Source organism: Phasianus colchicus, chromosome 14, assembly GCF_987193195.1.
Source record: "Phasianus colchicus chromosome 14, bPhaCol1.hap1.1, whole genome shotgun sequence".
Taxonomy (NCBI): domain Eukaryota; kingdom Metazoa; phylum Chordata; class Aves; order Galliformes; family Phasianidae; genus Phasianus; species Phasianus colchicus.
In genome coordinates this window covers 18,097,779-18,114,186 of record NC_143449.1, presented here as the reverse complement: position 1 = coordinate 18,114,186, position 16,408 = coordinate 18,097,779, and the positions used below count along the sequence as shown (strand labels likewise).

The following is a 16,408-nucleotide window of genomic DNA, read 5'->3' as shown; positions in this document are numbered from 1 at the left end:
ATGCTGGGGGAAAGTGGGGGCTTTGGAGACGTTCAGGGGTGACCCAGCTTGCACCAGGGCAGGCATGAGGGGAGGCCTGGCCCTGGGGGATACAGAGCTAGTGACCACAATGCGGACATACAGAGGAGCCTGGCGCTGCCTGTCATCACTGTTGGTGTGGGATTTCCAAGATAGAATGCTGCTAGAGGGCAGCCAGCTGTTCCATTGCCACAGCCATCCCTCTGCTCATCACCAGCCCTGCCCGGAGAATGGAGCCCCAGCAGAGACATGGTGCCCTTGGCCGCTCAGTAGTCGGTGTAGGATCTGTCCGACAGTCTCACTAACAGCTACATCTGATTACTGGGTCACCAAAGGGTCACTACCGTGCTGCACACACAGGAGCTGCGCTTGGACATGGGATGGATGAAGCTGCTGGGAGCATGGGGGGGATGCTGAGCAGTGCTGCGGGGTTTTGGCACCCCGAAGAGCACACGCAGGAGCTTTGTGTTTGCAAGAGAATAAATAAACCTTCACAGAGTGCTGTCTCCTCTTCGTGTTCATGAGAGCATGGTCACTGGGGGCATGGGGCCCTCCCACACACCCACCCACCCATCCACCCCCAGCCCTCGGCACTGCATGCTCAGAGCTCAGCCAGGCCTGCTGTGCCCTATGGAAAGCCGATGCTCGCTGTGACCCCCAGCTGTGAGCCCCACGCTGCCGTGTCCACGCCACGGCCACGTGTCCCGCATCCACGCGGGTGTCGCAGAGATCAAGACCTGCGGGTGGGTGGGCCTACGAGGGGGGCGGAGCAACCGAGTGGGCGTGGCTACGATGTGGGCGTGGTTACGACGTGGGCGGGGCCACGCGCTGAGGCACGGCTGCATCGAGACGGGGTCGTAAGGGGGCGTGGCGGTGCGCATGCGCAGTGAGGCCGGCCCGGCGGCGGAGCGGAGCGGCGCCATGGCTGCGTCGGGCGGAGGTGAGCGGCGGCGGCGTCGGGCTTCGTCCCACCGGGGCGGCTCCTCCCGGTCCCGTATCCCGGCGGCTGGGCGGTTCGGAGCTTCCTGTGTGGTCTATGCGGCGCTATTGCCATTAGCGACGCCTCGAGCGGGCGGTGCGGCCTGCGCCTGTGCGCGCTGAGGAGCCGGGCCCAGAAGCCCGCCGCCCTCCCTCAGGGGTCCGGAGCGCGGGAACGGCGGGCTGAGGCCCGGGCGGGGTGTGAGGGCGAGCGCTGGGAGGCGGGCGCGGCTTGGCGGCTCCGTCGTTCGTTCATCTCCGTGCCCGCCCTCCCGCAGGAAGGAAGGAGGACGCCTTCAACGTGCTGGACCTGGCCGAGTACACCAAGAGCCGGCCCTGGTGGAAGAAGGTCTTTGCCCCCAGCTCCGGGTCGAGCGCAGAGAAGTACAACGTGGCCACGCAGCTGGTGATCGGAGGGGTGACGGGATGGTGAGTGGCAGTTCTGTGTGGTGAAGGCGGTCCTCGTTCTTATGGCCGCGTTTCTCCCTGAGGGGTGGCTGTGTGCTGGGGGTCTGCACCGACGCCTCACCCGGGAGCAGCTGGCCGTGCCTTGCACGCTGGTGCTGTGCGCATGCTTCCTGCTTGGGTTCAGGGTGCTCTGAGTGCAGCTTGTGGCCCTGCTCACAGCATCTTGCTGCCCCTGTCTTTATGTGACACAGATAGCCGTTTAAAAGTGTGTGATGGATCACTTTTGCATAACAAATCCAAGCTAGCAGCTTCTCAGGTAACTTCACCAAGTGTTTCTGTTCAGAATTGGATAAGAGCGGCTTGCTGTGTTGATGGGAGAACTGTGGTCAAAGCAAAGGCTGCTTTGGGTGACACAATACACCCAGCTCTGTGCTCAGGGTGCTGCCAGCTGTAGCTCTGGTGGCTACTGCAATGCTGAAAGTGTAAAACCATGTTTGAGACTGGTGTCACTTTGAACCGTTGCATCAGCAGTTTCTCATTTGAGAAATGAAAAGTAAAAGTTGTTCGGGCAACAAAGAAGCTGTAGCCTTGTGATCTGCTTTCTGTGCTCTTCTGTGGAGCAGCAGCAGGTGTGCTGCCAGCTCTCCTTTTGAAGATGATCACAGAATCATAGGGGCTGGAAGGGAGCTCTGGAGATCATTGAGTTCAACTCCCCCTGCAAAGCAAGTCCCTGCAGCAGGCTGCAGAGGTAGACATTCAGCTGGGTCTTGAATGTCTCCAGAGGAGAATCCACAACCTCCCTGGGCAGCCTGTTCCAGTGCTCCATCACCCTTACTGTGAAGAAATTGCTACTCAAAAAAACAAAGAGTACCCTGCCAAAATCATGTGTTGATTTTGGTTAAATCACGTGTTTGCAGTTAGCTTTTGGGAGAGCATTGGTGTTGAAGAGAGGAGAATCAAAACTGTGAAAGCCTGAAAAGCCACAGTGAGGAGTAAAAAAGTTGTAAAGCAGCCCACTTGGCTGGGCACAGATTCTTTCCCTTTTTCCCTGCTCGCATGTGGCTTGGTTGTGCTGTTAGTCAGGCTGTCTCTGAGCAATTAGCACCAAAGGCAGAATTGTCTATGGGATGTTTTCTGAGGGATGTGAGCGATGTCCTGTTCTCATTGGATCCTGGTTTTCTTCCAGGTGTACTGGATTCATCTTTCAGAAGGTTGGAAAGCTGGCAGCAACGGCGGTGGGAGGTGGCTTTTTCCTGCTTCAGGTGGGTATGAAGGGTGGGCCAGACCTCCTGAAAAGTGCTGGTGGTGAGGATGGGTTGTGTCTGATGGCTGCTTGTTGGGACATGTGGGGTGTTCCCTACTCTGCACAGCTCTGGATGCTGTGGGCACACGTTCCTTGGCACACACAGCAGCCCCATCCCCACAGGTACTGTAACCACAGCATGTTAGAACTGGAGCTGTGCTCAGATGCTGCTTATGAAGTTAATTAGAACTTGTGTCTCTGATGTGCTACCTGAGGAGTCGGGCTAGAACAGATGAGGATCTTTGTAATGTGCTGAGGAGGAGGAGAGAAACTCTCTCTTTGTCCTTCTGGTTTCTAAGAAGTTTCTAAGAACTCTGAAACTGAGGGGAACCTCTTGGATATCCTGAAATGCAGCTTCACCTCCCACAGGAGGCTCACTCATCAATCTTTGGTTGTTTGCTCCCGAAGTGCTCTATCTTACTCTTCCTGTTCTGCTTGTTCTGCTGAAAGCCCAAAGCTTGCTCTGAGCCCGGAGAGCTTCACCCTTGAATCATCCTGACCAGATAAAATACTTAGGGAGGAACTGGCTATTAATAGCAGAGTCCACCCACAGCAGCAGGAGAGCTGCAGTGTGTCCCAGCAGCAGACATGGCAGTTGTGAGGGGGAGGGGGTGCCAGCTTTGTGTTAGAGGAGGGGCTGAAACAGGGTAAGCTGCAGTGTGCCCTTCTTCTAGGGGATTACTGAGGGAGGCAGATGTTGCAGGACAATTAATATACCAAAGAGGTGGTGCATTGCCTGCTGTTTAAGCTTGTGTGCTCATCCTCTCTTGATCTCCTGGTCCAGGGTGTGAGAAGGGATGGGTAAGTGGGCAGGGGGGTTCTGTTCAGAAAGTGCTTCACTCCAGTCTTTCATTCCAATCCTCGAAATTCTAGATTGCAAACCATACAGGATACATCAAAGTTGACTGGAAGCTCGTGGAACGTGATGTGAACAAAGCCAAGCAGCAGCTGAAATTTCACAGCAGTAGTAACAAAATGTCTCCAGAAGTGAAAAGCAAAGTGGATGAGGTGAGACAGCTCTTCCAAGGTGTGTGCAGGTATCCTGCTGGTGGGACAGCGAGAAAGGGGATGGACTCCTGGATTCTTCTGTCATGCACATGCAAAGGGGGAGTGCTTGTGTAAAAACAAAACTAGTGAGATGGCAAACAGTATTTGAGGCATCTCGGCGTGATGCCAGCTCACTGTATGTTGTGGCAAATTCCTTGGGGTTAAAAGAAAATGTGCTGGGATTGCAGAGGTGGGGAGGAAGGCTCAAGAAGCTTTTGTGCTGGAGTTGCAGGGGTGGGGAGGGAAAACTAAGCAGATCTAGCAGCGGTGTAGCCTGGTTGCACTGGGCTCTACAGTACCATGGTGCAGCACGTGCGTGCTATCAGCAGCCCCTTCTGCCATTGTCACAGTGTGCTGCCTGTGGCAGAGCCTCATGTGTCTGATATAGGGTGTATGTGGGTTCTGGCTGTGTGACAGCTGTTGGAGGATCTGGGCACTGTTGGGGCTGTGTCACAGCTCAGGAGCTGTGCGTACAGTGGGGAGCTTGGGGGGGGGACTTTGCTGGGGCTGAGCATTACTCACTCCAAGCATTGCCCACCTCATAGAACAGCCTGAGGTGCTTTACTGTGGGGAGGGTAGTTGAGAGACTGCTGCTGTTGGGGTACACTCTTGGCTCTTCTCTCCCATGCTTAGGTGATCGTATTTCTGAAGAAGAATGTTATCCTGACTGGAGGGTTTGCTGGAGGATTTCTGCTTGGAATGGCTTCCTAGGAACTACAGTCGACTCATCATGCCCAGCCTCCCCTGTCCTCTTCTTCCTCTAATGTAGAAGTCAGTGGTAGTTTCCAGCAGGTTCAACCCCTACAGCCCCTACACTCACAGGTTCCAGCCCTTATTTCTTACAACTCTGCTTTTGATTTCCAACTTTTACCTGTCTGGACTGTTTGGGTGCTGTATTGGCCTGAAAGCTTTTGACTTCAGTGTATCATAGTGATTCCTTTCCTCACTGAATATGCCTAGCCCCAAGTTGCTGGATGAGTTGCAGCCTCATAAACATGTAATGGCAGAGAAATCTCTACAATATGCTTCTTCCCCAGTGCCTGGGACCTACGTTTGTCTGCCAGTATATGTGTACACCAGCTGTCAGCTCTTCACTGCTATTTATCTTGCACTTTCTCTGCCCTGGTCACTGGAAAGCCTGAGCTTCCATCTGTGCAGAGCTGGTGTGTGAAGTGCAGGTGTGCTTGGCTATCTTGGTGTGGCTGCAGAGGTGCTGAGGGACAGTGTGGGCTGTGCCCAAGGCAGGTGGGTAAGGAGCACATTCATACTTCGTGTGTGGCAGGGGTTCTCTCCCTTTCCCTGCCACTGCACTGCACATAGGTGGCTGTTTGGCTTTCCCTCTGCTGTTATTTATAGCTCTTACTGGAAGTGCAGCTCTGGTGCTGCTGATGGAAACTGAGCATGGTGTGTCACTCAGGGCTCTCTCCCTGTTGTGCTCTGAAAGTCTCCCAGCTTTCTGTTCCATACAGCGCCTCGCTCAGTCACTAGCTGCCAGCTTCTGAGGTGTGCTGAGGTGCTCTCTTCGTGTGGTGGGCTGGTCCCAGGGTGCTCCCCTGCCTGTGGCAGGCTGACTGGCACAAGCAGCATGTGTTTCTGCTGTGTCACTTACTGTAAGCCACCTTGGGGCTCAGAGCAGTGTTTCTAGGTCTGCCGTGACCTCTGGCTGCTTTGAAGTTGATGTTCTTAAAGCTGTAACTGCTTGGGATGGGATTGCAGGTAGGAATTGCATCCCTGTTTAGGGTACATTGCACTGATCCAGGTTCCTTTGTGCCAGCTCCATTGGAATGGAAGGGGGAGGATGAGAAATCCGGTTAGAACTGCTTTGAGCACCATCTCTGAACTTTCTGCTTACGAGAAGCAGGATGCTTATGCCTAAACAATAAAAACTGGGAGAACCAGGGTATGCCTCCTCTGTAGAAGTAGGCAGTTTCCATGCTCTTTGCCCTGGTTATGTTCCTTCTTTCTTTGAATTTACTGTTTCCCCCCATTCCCCCCCCCCAAAAAAAAAAAGCTGCTTGCTTAATCCCCTTGTATATTTCTGACAGCAGTAGCCTGGTGCAGGGCTCAGCTGTTCTTGGGACAGTTGTGTGCAGAGCAGAACTCTAACCCACAAGAAAAATGAAATCTGTGTATCTTAGAGGTGTTATGCAATGGCCATGCTGGATTGGCGTTAGCACTTGGCAGAGTGTGAGGACTTGAATGACCTCGGGGTGATTTCCTTCAGGAGGTACAGATAGGTGTTCTTCCCCAGAATGTTTTTTATGTGGGTCAGCACACCCTTCACAGGGAACAAGCTGGAGAACAACGGTGTGTGTGAGTGACCAGAATGTGCTCCTGTTGGCTGCAGCCCATCTCAGATGCCGTTCTGGTGTGGGTAGAAGGGGGACTCGTCCCCAGAGAGCTGCTAAGAGGGCTGGAAATGTGGGTTCAGCCTCCAGAGGTTTTGGGATGAGCACTGACAGCCATTAGCTTTGTTTCGCCTCTGATTGAAGTGTGATTCTGGCAACACTTTGATCTAGTTGGTGCTTTTCTCACGCTGCAGGCAGTCAAGAAGCAGAAATTGGTATCTCTGCTCCTGGGGTGAAGGGAGGAGCAGCTGGGCTCACATCCTTTTAATGACAACTTTTAGGAAAGCCATCATGGGCTGCAGGGGTGAAGTGATGCAGCAGATAGGTCCTCAAGAAATTCATGCTTGGGAGTGGAGTGACAAAAAAAAAAAAAAGCAGGTGTTTGTAGTAAACCTGCATAGCTGAATGTGTGTGAATCAATACATTTGTATCGCAGAGTATCTCTTGCTCCTGTAGGGGAAGTGTTGCTTCCCCTCTGCCTGGTGTGTTGAGTAACCCAACTGGCATGCACTGTTCTTTACAAACCTTTCTCCAGGGACAAAATGAAGGTAAATCATTAACAGGCCTTAGGGCTGCCCTCCAGCCTCTGCTCAGGCACTGCCCAGGGTGGGAGGTATTGCATTCTGCTCCATGGGGTCCTCATCTGCTGCTGCAGAGAGGAATGGCCCAGAGAGGGAGCCAGAAGATCTCAGTAACTGCTGCAAGGGGAAGAGAGCAGTTCAGGCAAATTCTGTTGGATGTGAAGGTGGGCAGGGAGCAGTTGGGAGCTGGCAAATCTTCCTGCTGTGCCAGTGTGAGACTCGTGGCTGGTGGTGGATGCTGTGTGCCCACACTGCAAGTTCTGGTGCCCCATCAGCCTCTGGGGATGCATTTCTGTTATTGCAGGTGCCAAGATGAGGTCTTCCCCCCACCCCTCCGACACACACGTCCCTTTTGTTTTGTGTCAGCCACTTCTGGCATCCGTGCCAGCACGGGAGGGTTTAAAACACACTAGGCTTTTTAAAGTCTTTTTATATATTATATGTAAATGCTTGTTGAAGTGATATTTTATTAAATGGTTTTGCTTTAATTTCTGTGTGAGATCTGCTGCTGCTCCTCGGGAACCTGCATGTCCTCATCTCTCCCTCACAGCTGACCAAGTTTGTTCCACCTGAGCAGAACTGGGCACAGAGACAAAGGTTTCCTTTAAGTAGGTGCAACAGAAGCCCGAACAACTCTGTTTGATGTGCAGTAGTGATTTTCTTCCCACTGCTCCTACTTGGATAGGGCAGGAGGGAAAAATGAGCCACTTGTGAAATGTTAGAGCTGCTTCTCATCGTTGTCATCCTTTTCCTCCACTTTCCAAGCATACCACCTGCCCTGTCACCCCCATTTTGTCACTGTCATTTTTTGTGGGGTGGGAGGGCAGGGCTATCCCTGAGTTAATCTGAGCCTGAGTCCCAGTTATAAAAATACTGAGCAGCTTCTATTTCAACCTGATGATATCACACGTAGCCAAGCAGCCCATCTTACAGCTGTGTTGTGCTCTCAGTAAACAACCACACTCAGACTGCGATTTGTTCCAGTCATTTATTTCGTGTTATGGTATTTCAGAGCAGCAGGTACAGATGGTTTGCCATTCTAGGCTTCAATACACTCAACTATTGTGCCTAGACTACAGTGGTCTGTTTATAGAAGCTGTATTTTGTAGTTAATTATCACAGCACAAAAGTCCTTTACGGCTAGATCTAATGACAGAGTTAGGAGCCTAGTGGGTTCGAAGTCTGGTATTTCGGTGCCTGGGCCCTGCAATGGACTTGGCACCCACTGAGGTGCCTGGACTCCTGCTACAGTGGACGGAGAGACAGAGGCAGCTCTGAAGGGTGATGCAGGAACCTGACTACTGAGCTCTTCCTACAGGTCACAGGAAATTCTGCTGCACAGGTGAGAGTTTCTGAAGAGCCATCTCTCCCTGGGGTCCAGACACAGACGGATTGGGTTGTGTGTGTGAATCTGAAGTGCTGTATTGACAGAGGGTGCCTACAACTGTGTGTTCAGAAGTGGCACCTAAATCGGTTCTTGGATCTAGCCCAGGGCTTTGTGATAGGCCTCTGGGTTCCAGCACACCCAGATATGCTGGATTGGTAACATATTGCTTAAAGGTCTTCAATTATACAGAAATTTATAAATTTTATATCAACAGTCAGGATTTCCAAACGAATATTGCTTTTTCTTTTTTTTTTTTTTAAAAAAAAGATCCTATTCCTGTAGCAATCCCTGAAATAATGTTCCTGTAACATCTTTATTGTCATGCAAATAGCAGCGTGTAGGCAATTCAAATAGAAAGTCATCTAAACTCTGTCCAGTGGGAAAGTGAGGCACTTAGGCAGAGTGACGCGTGGTCACCATGAGCTATGCAAGACCTGGGAACAAACCCCAGACCCGATTCCCATTCTTGAGCTTGAACCCCTGGACAGGTGAATGTTGCCTGGAACTGCTGTCTGACGGCAGCAATACCTTTGCTGTGTCAAAATGGACTTTGTTTTCATGTGTCACACTTAAACTCACTCTTAAGAGCACATTTCCTGTACCTCCCCCTCCAGAAGCCACAGTAACTTGGTTCCAGCCCTCCATTTTGAGAGCAAGGATGGGTTAGAGTAAGGTAAGCATTCTAAACACATCAGATTGATTTTTCACAGACACAGATGCAATGCAAGGACAATGTAGATGATGTTTTGGTACAGAAAATAAAGTCTGTTAACCAGGCCATCTCTTGGTACTGCGTTATGCTTTTTGGTGCACGGGGTGATGTGTTCTAGGAGCCCTCTGGCTTTCCAGAAAGTCTAGAGAAGGCTCAAAAACACACACCTGGTCTCCGCAGGTGAGTCCATGCTCTGGCACCTGCTGGAGCTGCTTTGTATTACTGAGGTGGTGGGGGAATTCCTTCTGAAGTAGCTTTACGCTTTTCTCTCTCTTCTTTCTCAAAACCTGAACAACAGATGGATCTGCCCTTGGGGTACCGGGCACAGCACTTCCTCATCTCTCGAAGCACAGCTTCACACTTAGACTCCACGTAGTTGTTCGCTGGAAAATAAGAAGGAGACACCAAGTCTACATAGGAGAGCTGGTTTTGTTCCCTGAGGGGATGTTTCTGGCCCTGGGATGCTGGGTGGTGCCCTGCTTTGAAAAGCACACCCTGCTTACCGATACTCCACCACTTCCCCTGCTCTACAATCTCCCTTTGCTGTCAGTGGGTAGGATGCTGTCAGCCCTGCTGTTATGGAAGGAGCACATTCAGTTCCCCAGTTCTGCATCTATTGCATCACTACAGCAGGAATGAGGCTTCCCTATCTGCTGCCCCTTTGTTCCCTACTTTTTTAACCTGAGTGCTTTTCAGCTGGATCAGCCCAGCTGCCTCATCACTGCAAGGTGTTCAGCAGTAAAATTAAGAGCTTGCAAAGAGGAGTTGATATAAATGGGGACAAGTGCACCTGCTATCCCTGGAGGGCTGGGAGAGGACGGGGTGGGCTGTGTGGCTGCAGCTCTCCTACCATCAGCCTGCTGTGGGCAGGATGTGGCTCTGCACAGCAGTGCTCACAGGAAGTCAGCAGCCAAAGCAGCAACGGGAGCCCTTCTGCACTGAGCGCCTACCTCCAGCTCGAGGAGGCCTTCAGCCACATCTCAGTGCTGCCTTCACCTCTCCTTTCCTTCCCAGGAGCATGCTCTCAGACACTATGAGATGGGATGAGCTGCCAGCCACGTTCTGAGGATGACCCTGCCCACCTCACCTTGACTGATATGTGACAGCGGGGGTTCAGCCCCACCAGGGCTTCTGCCCAGCCCTCAGAAAGCAGGGCCAACAGAGCTGGTGCCTTGGGAAGAACACCTTCAGCTCCACCTGCTGCCCAAAGCCCCAGCTGCTCTGGGGGTTCAGGAGGAAGCTGGCAGCCCAGAAGGCACAGACTTAGAAAGGAGAGCTGACACCTCCCTGCCATCATGTTCCTATCACATGTGCTCCAAGGGTTCTCCTAACCATCCCTGTGCAGCTCTGTTTCCACAGCTATGCCCTGCTACCCATCAGGGATCACTCCAGAAAGGCAATCATATGATGGATGGCAAAACAGATCAAGTTTATGGTTTAGAGCGGGCATTCAGTCTCACAGAGGAAGCAGGCAACATCTTTTGAAACAGTGATCCTCTGCAAAATGGCTTTGAGATGCTGCACCTCCCTGCTCCTGTCCTCATCCTCCACACCATCTGTGTGCACTGGTCACTTCGGGCTCTGCTTTACTTCCTCTATTGCTTTAATTCTTGCAGGAAAAACTGCTTTGCTATCAACTCAGCTGCTTCATCTGTGCGACTTGGGCAATATCACAGCACAACCAACAGCTCACTGAAATGTTGGCCACAGCAGTGGTGGGGCAGTGAGGTGTGCACACAGCAGAGGAAAAGCCTCTTTGGTAACACTGAGCCATTCAGATCACATCTGTACACAAACCTATGAGAGTACAACACTTGGAATAACCTCTGTGAAAGTCATGAAAACAGCACTGTCATAATGGGACCAGAAGAGGGCCAAACACCAAAAGCAAAGCAGGCAGCATGTTTACAAGTGCTGGGGATGCAAGGTGAGGATTATTGGAACCCTTCCTTTGAGCTGAACACAGCTTGCAAATAAACAATCCTAGAAAACACAGATAGCCACCTGACTGAATGCTGCTGCTCCCTGCTTCTCCCCCATGTTCCTCCTCCCATGCCATTCCCCAGCCATCAGGAGCTGTTACCTCACCAGCCATAACCCAACTCACTTGCTGCAGGCAGCACAGCCATCCCTCTGCTCCATTTTGGCTAACATGCCCAGCTGCTGCTAGCACTGCTGTTACCCTCAGCCCTGGGCTCACAGCCAGTCACCCTCCAGCAAAGCTCCTCACACACACAGAGCTCTGCTGGGTGACTCAGAAAACACTTCCCAGTGTGGCTGAGCTGCACGCACACACAGGAACGGTTTCTCTTATTCATCCCATTTTTAGCAACTACATTTTTTAGAAGCATATTCTTCTCTGCAAGTAACCAACCTGCCTTCCCCAGCTCAGGCACCCGAAGCACATTATCACATAACCTCCCTTTTCCCAACGACTATTTTGCTCAATTAACACAAAACAGCCTCCCAGAGGCTCTCAGTCCACCTGCTTCCCCCAGGCCAGGCACACACCTGGCTGCTCCAGCATCTCTGTGCTCCGAGCTCTGTGTGTCCTCACTCCACCCACCCACAGCCTCACCTCCCACTCCAACACAGCTCACACAACGTCTGGCTCTCTCCACCCACAGCTCAGTCCTGAGACTACACACAGCCTCTCGCTACGGCACACAGAATGCTCAGCTTGGAAAAGCTGTGAGAAACGCTGTGTTTTGTGCTCATGGCGTCTCGCTCCTTACAATCAAGCACAAAGCTGCAATTTTGTTGGCTTTGTGGTCAGGTCTCACTGGTGTGCTTGCTTGCTTGCTTCCTTAAGGTGAAAGGAGAACAGGGAGACGTGAAAAGAACTCAGTTCCACCAAAACTCAAGACACCAAAAAGACAAAATGATGCTCGGTACCTTGCAAGCATTTCTGTATTTCACAGGCTTGTTTCTGGCAGGGATCCTTCTGGGACATGTTCAGAGAACTAAAACGACAGGAAAATGTTACTGTAGAAATAATGTTTAGGGGGAGGCAGGGGGCAAAACAGTGCCTTTGAGCAAAGAGCTCCCGGCTTCCCTCCCTACCGCAGGTGGTCAGGATGTACCTGCTGCCAGCAGATGGGATTCCCCACGCTCCCAATGAACACACAAAATGCTCACAGCACCCCTTTCCTGGGGAGCAACCTGCCAGCTGCCTCCCAATGCACCCCTGGGCCTGGCTGGAGGCTGTCAACGTTGGCCATGAGAGCAGGGAAGTTCTAGGAGCTATGCCTGAAAGCCTTTCCCTTTTCCCCTGGTCGAAGTGTGTCCTTTTCCACTTGGAAGCACAAAGATTCCAACAACGACTCACATGAACACGGCTCTTTTTTAACAGTTCTATGCCTTTAAACCTTTTGCTAAAAGATGAGCCCTCTCTGCGAGCTCTGTGCATCCCGGAGTTTGGCACAGCCAAGCAACTGCATCTGGAGGAGGAACTTGGGAAAAACAGCAGAACAGCATCGTTATGTTCGTCCCAGAAAAACAACAAGGGGGGATTTTTTTGTTGCAAGAGAAATCCTCTTGCGATTCCCCCAAAAGAAACAGCTCTGCCATTATCAGATTCCCAGAAAGCGGACATCAGGCATCAGTTTGACTTTCTGCAGCTGCAGCACCCACCCGTCACCTGGATCTCATGAGAAACCAACAGACAAACAAAAAGTGGGGGGAGAAGCAGTGGGGTGGGAGAGCTCGGAAGGAAAGCACTGCTGTGGCTGCACAGAGCACAGGACTTCAGTTCCTGCAGTGCCACAGCTCAGCCCTGCCCGGAGTTGGGCTGCTGTCAGCATCCTGCCCATCCCCTGCCCCACAGCACTTCTACTGCCTATTTCCAGCATCCTGGCCAAGCTCCACATAGGGCAATTACATTCTGCCTACCTAGAACTCCCCCTGATGTTTCAATTGGGCACGATACTCCTCTTCACTGCCTGTCCTAAACTCATGTGATGTTGCTGTGTGTTGTTTAACTGCTTCCACCTCAGGGGTGGCCGCATTTCAGTGGAGAGAGAATCATTTATTGTACAAAACATACAAGGACATCTTCCTAGAGCCACTGCTCCTGAAAGACAAAAATTCATATTAAAGAATGATGGGGAATAAACAGAGCACAGTACAAAGCAGGGGTAATGTCTCCACATACCAGATTAATCACCAGGCACGAGTTTAAGCAGCAGTTCTTCAACACCACCGAGCTGTAAGCGACAAGGAAAAGTTCAATACGGCTGCAGTTACTGTGGCTGAGAGCTACTGGACTTCAATACAATAACAGTCCTCTGCCGTCCCTCAAGGATCTCAAATGACTTCACAAACAGGAATGACTATGGTCTATTGTCGCCACCATCCTTACCATGAGATGGTGCTCTATCTCCCAAACGCGAGAGTTACTATCCCTGTACTGCTCACCCTGGGACAGCTGCCACATGTGAGGCAGCCGGGATGGGGGGAGCTGGCTGGGTCGCAGCGCCTCACCCAGGGGAACCTGAACTCTTTGGATCCGAGCCCTCAGCATACCTTCCTCCTGGTGGAAAGCAACAAAGAGAGGAGGCAGTTACTGGCAACGCAGGAGAGGCACCTGCGACAGCAAAGCTACAATCCCGGCGAAGCCCAAAGGACACTTGCCTCTTCCGCAGCCACGAGCCACGTTCTGCGGTGCTCATCGCAGTACACACCTACGCGTCGCACCCACAGCCGCACGGGGGGAGCGCCGGCCTGCCCTCCTTCAGCCATCCCCTGTCACTCCTCTGCGCTCCGTCAGGCGTGTGGCATCAGCACGCGGCGCTCCTTCGTTCCCAGGACATCCGTGGGGGGAGCTCTGGGAGCTGAAAGGCACCTCGGGGGGCGGCCGGCCTATGGTGGGAGATGCTACGCGCCGAAACGTCCCTAGAAGTGGCTCTGGGAAATTAAGGTGGTGGCCGGGTGGAAGGAGGTCTCTGGGCGGGTTGGACTGTGGGAGGCGTGTGCTGAGCGGTGTTTGTAAGGCATTCTGGGGCAAAAGGTGCCGTAGGTGCACGGTTGAACCCTGTGAATATTGGCTTTGCTTATTCCGCTAACAGTCCTATTAACAGTCTTGGTGTAAAATGATGGGCGGGGAAGAAAAATAAAGATGTGATATTGAGGCAGGAGTTCTGTGGTTAACGACGGTCTAAATCCCAAAAGCAAAACTTGTGACAACAGGTGAAATTAGCTTAAAGAGAACGGAGATCAATCTGGAGACAAAGCATGAGACTCCATGTGCTGGACTCTCACACTGGGAACTCGCGGAGCTGTCATTATGCAGGTCCTTCCTCTCATCCCTTATGGGCACGGCAGCGTGGTCCACACTCACACCATCTTCTCATGAGCAGCTCTCGTGTGGTTCAGACTTCAGGTGCTTACCAGGAGCCAACGACATCAGCAGGAGGAATGGAATTTGGGACATGGAGGTGGCTCTTCCCAAAAGGGTTTTGGTTTATCAGCAAGTTTGTCTGTACACCACTTAGATCAAGGTGAGCCATTAGCAAGTGGAGGTCTGGGAAAATGATTCTCTCTTTGAACCCTAGAAGAGGTAATCAAAATGGTACGGACAGTCTTCATTCTTTATCTAGGTTTAAAGTAGAACAGAATTAAGCTGCAATACATGTAACATCTTCCTGCTATGAAGCAGATGCAATATTCCTATCCCAGCGAAACACAGTGATCTTCCAAAAGCGCGTGAAGTTACAAGGCATGTTTCAGACAGAGGCAAGAACATCTGGGTACAAAATAAAGCAGGGGAGGTCAGGGAGAGAAAAATATTGTTATACAGACAGAACAGGAAACACACTTCCACGTTGCCTTCTACACCACACACTTGTGGTTCTCTACCTTTTGGAACCAAAGGGCCACTCGGCCTTTCTGAAAACAAAACACCAGGCACAGGTCAGCCCCAACAGCACTGTCACAGCAATTTAGGACTGGAACTTTCTTTTAATATTTCTTTTTTCTCCTATTCTGTTTGTTCCCTCGCTTGATGTGTGGGAATGTGGAGGTGTGACACAAAGAGCACCACTGCCATCCTGCAATGCCTTACAGCCATTCCAAGCAGTGCCCCAGCAGTCAGGCTGCTGGCATCGGCAGGAATGCAACAGCAGCCAAACAAGCCTCACAAGGCCTTCAGGAACGAGCTATGAGAGTTCCAGTGATGTTTCTGTAAGCCCGAGTCATTCTGCTTTACCCTACTTTGCTTCACAAATTCGAGCCTATATGTGCTTTGCCCGGCAGTGAAAGGCAGCAAGCAATCACTGCTGCTCATTTTCAGTCAGCAGAATGTAATTACCCAGGTTGGAATTTGGCCAGGACACTCTCCTACTCTGTGGTAAAATGCCAAAAGCTCCATCATGCCCCCAAAACAACTTTGCTTTCATACCCTGTTTGAAGCTGGAATTTCTACAGAAAGAAGAGACACCGTCAGCTCAGCACTGATTCAGCAGTGGAAGAGTAACATCAGTAAGCAAACACCAGCATGTCCTACAGCAGGTAACCTCTCCTATCCCAACACGGGCCTGCTTCAGGCTTGCTGAGCTGCAGGCAGGAGGACTGCAGCACAACATGTAGGCTGTGCCCCCTGTGCACACACACGTGGTGTGATGGGTACACACAGTGAGGTCTCACACTGAGGACCTGGAGCAGAACAGGCAGCAGTCTGTCGTCTTCTTTTCAGCCTTTGCCCCTTTAATCAGACCCAAACTTCCCCCAGACTCCACAGCTGTGGGCTCAGGGTGGAGGGTTCAGGGCTGTGCTGCCAGACGAGCTGCAGGTCAGGCAAACCATGGTTTGGAGCAGGACGGGGACATCAAACACAGCGAGGAAAGGGGAGCTGCGGCCAGACACAGGCTGAGACACCCAGGGTGCAACTCCAGGAAGGGAAAAACATCTCCAATTCCTACTTTCTCACTGATTTTATCAGCAAGCAACAAAAGAACCCTTAGGCAGGCGGGGCTGAAAAAAACAAGTCAGCTCGCCGAGCCCTCAAACAAGCGCTACAAACCGATCCTTGCAGCGCCCCGTTCGTAACCCGCACCTACGAACAGCCCCGGGGCAGCACCCAGACTGCAGCGTCACGCTCCGACGGCACCGCCGCTCCTCTCGGCACCACGCAGCAACCCGGGCGCTGCCGGGTTGTGCGGCTCGGGGCTCCGGAGCCCGCCGGGTGCCCGCGTTTCCCCCCTCGCTCCCCGCAGGCCGCAGCGCGGAGCCGGGCCGGCCCGGAGTGCGGAGCGGCGTGCGGGAGGAGCGCGTCCCGTGACGAAGGCGCCGCGTTCCGAGCTTCTACCGCTCGGGAAGGCCGCTCCCGGGGCCGCCCCGCACCCCGCCGGGACGCGGCTCAGCGGGACCCGAAGGAGACGGAACGGCGGGGGGAGAAGCGCGGGGAGCGGGGCGCGGCGAGGCCGACGGAGCGGGGAGAGGAGGGGCGGGGAGGGAGGGGGGCGCGGCGCGTCTCCGTGGCAACCGCCCCCCCGCCCGTCACCTACCTGCGGCCCCGCGCCGCTGACAGCCCGCGCCGTGCGCGCCCGGCGAAGCCTTCCCCGCCCTCCCCCCTGACCCCGCCGCCGCCCCCCGCCCGCTCGCGGGCCCCAATGGCCGCCGCCGCCGAGC

At 52.8% G+C, this 16,408-nt stretch overlaps 3 protein-coding genes across 4 annotated transcripts; 1 reads left to right on the top strand and 2 right to left on the bottom strand.

The window, feature by feature from the left end:
- Positions 1–806: 806 nt before the first annotated feature.
- On the top strand, positions 807–7,171 carry FUNDC2 (FUN14 domain containing 2). Its single transcript, XM_031594131.2, has 5 exons — positions 807–958; positions 1,275–1,425; positions 2,591–2,666; positions 3,581–3,715; positions 4,388–7,171. Exons 1-5 carry the CDS (start codon positions 898–900, stop codon positions 4,463–4,465), a joined length of 501 nt encoding a protein of 166 aa, XP_031449991.1. The 5' UTR covers positions 807–897; the 3' UTR covers positions 4,466–7,171.
- A 1,173-nt stretch (positions 7,172–8,344) lies between these two features.
- On the bottom strand, positions 8,345–16,349 carry CMC4 (C-X9-C motif containing 4). Of its 2 annotated transcripts, none has more exons than XM_031594130.2 (3): positions 16,285–16,349; positions 11,678–11,745; positions 8,345–9,165 (listed from the first exon to the last, which is right to left on the bottom strand). In XM_031594130.2, the coding sequence occupies exons 2-3, from the start codon at positions 11,733–11,735 to the stop codon at positions 9,002–9,004; spliced, it is 222 nt and encodes a 73-aa protein (XP_031449990.1). In that variant the 5' UTR covers positions 11,736–11,745; positions 16,285–16,349; the 3' UTR covers positions 8,345–9,001. The 2 variants fall into 2 exon arrangements, with proteins under 2 accessions (XP_031449990.1, XP_031449989.1); XM_031594129.2 differs by lacking the exon at positions 16,285–16,349 and adding an exon at positions 12,674–12,747.
- MTCP1 (mature T cell proliferation 1) lies at positions 12,715–13,553 on the bottom strand. Its single transcript, XM_031594133.2, has 4 exons — positions 13,415–13,553; positions 13,143–13,313; positions 12,936–12,987; positions 12,715–12,854 (listed from the first exon to the last, which is right to left on the bottom strand). The coding sequence occupies exons 1-3, from the start codon at positions 13,520–13,522 to the stop codon at positions 12,940–12,942; spliced, it is 327 nt and encodes a 108-aa protein (XP_031449993.1). The 5' UTR covers positions 13,523–13,553; the 3' UTR covers positions 12,715–12,854; positions 12,936–12,939.
- Positions 16,350–16,408: the final 59 nt, after the last annotated feature.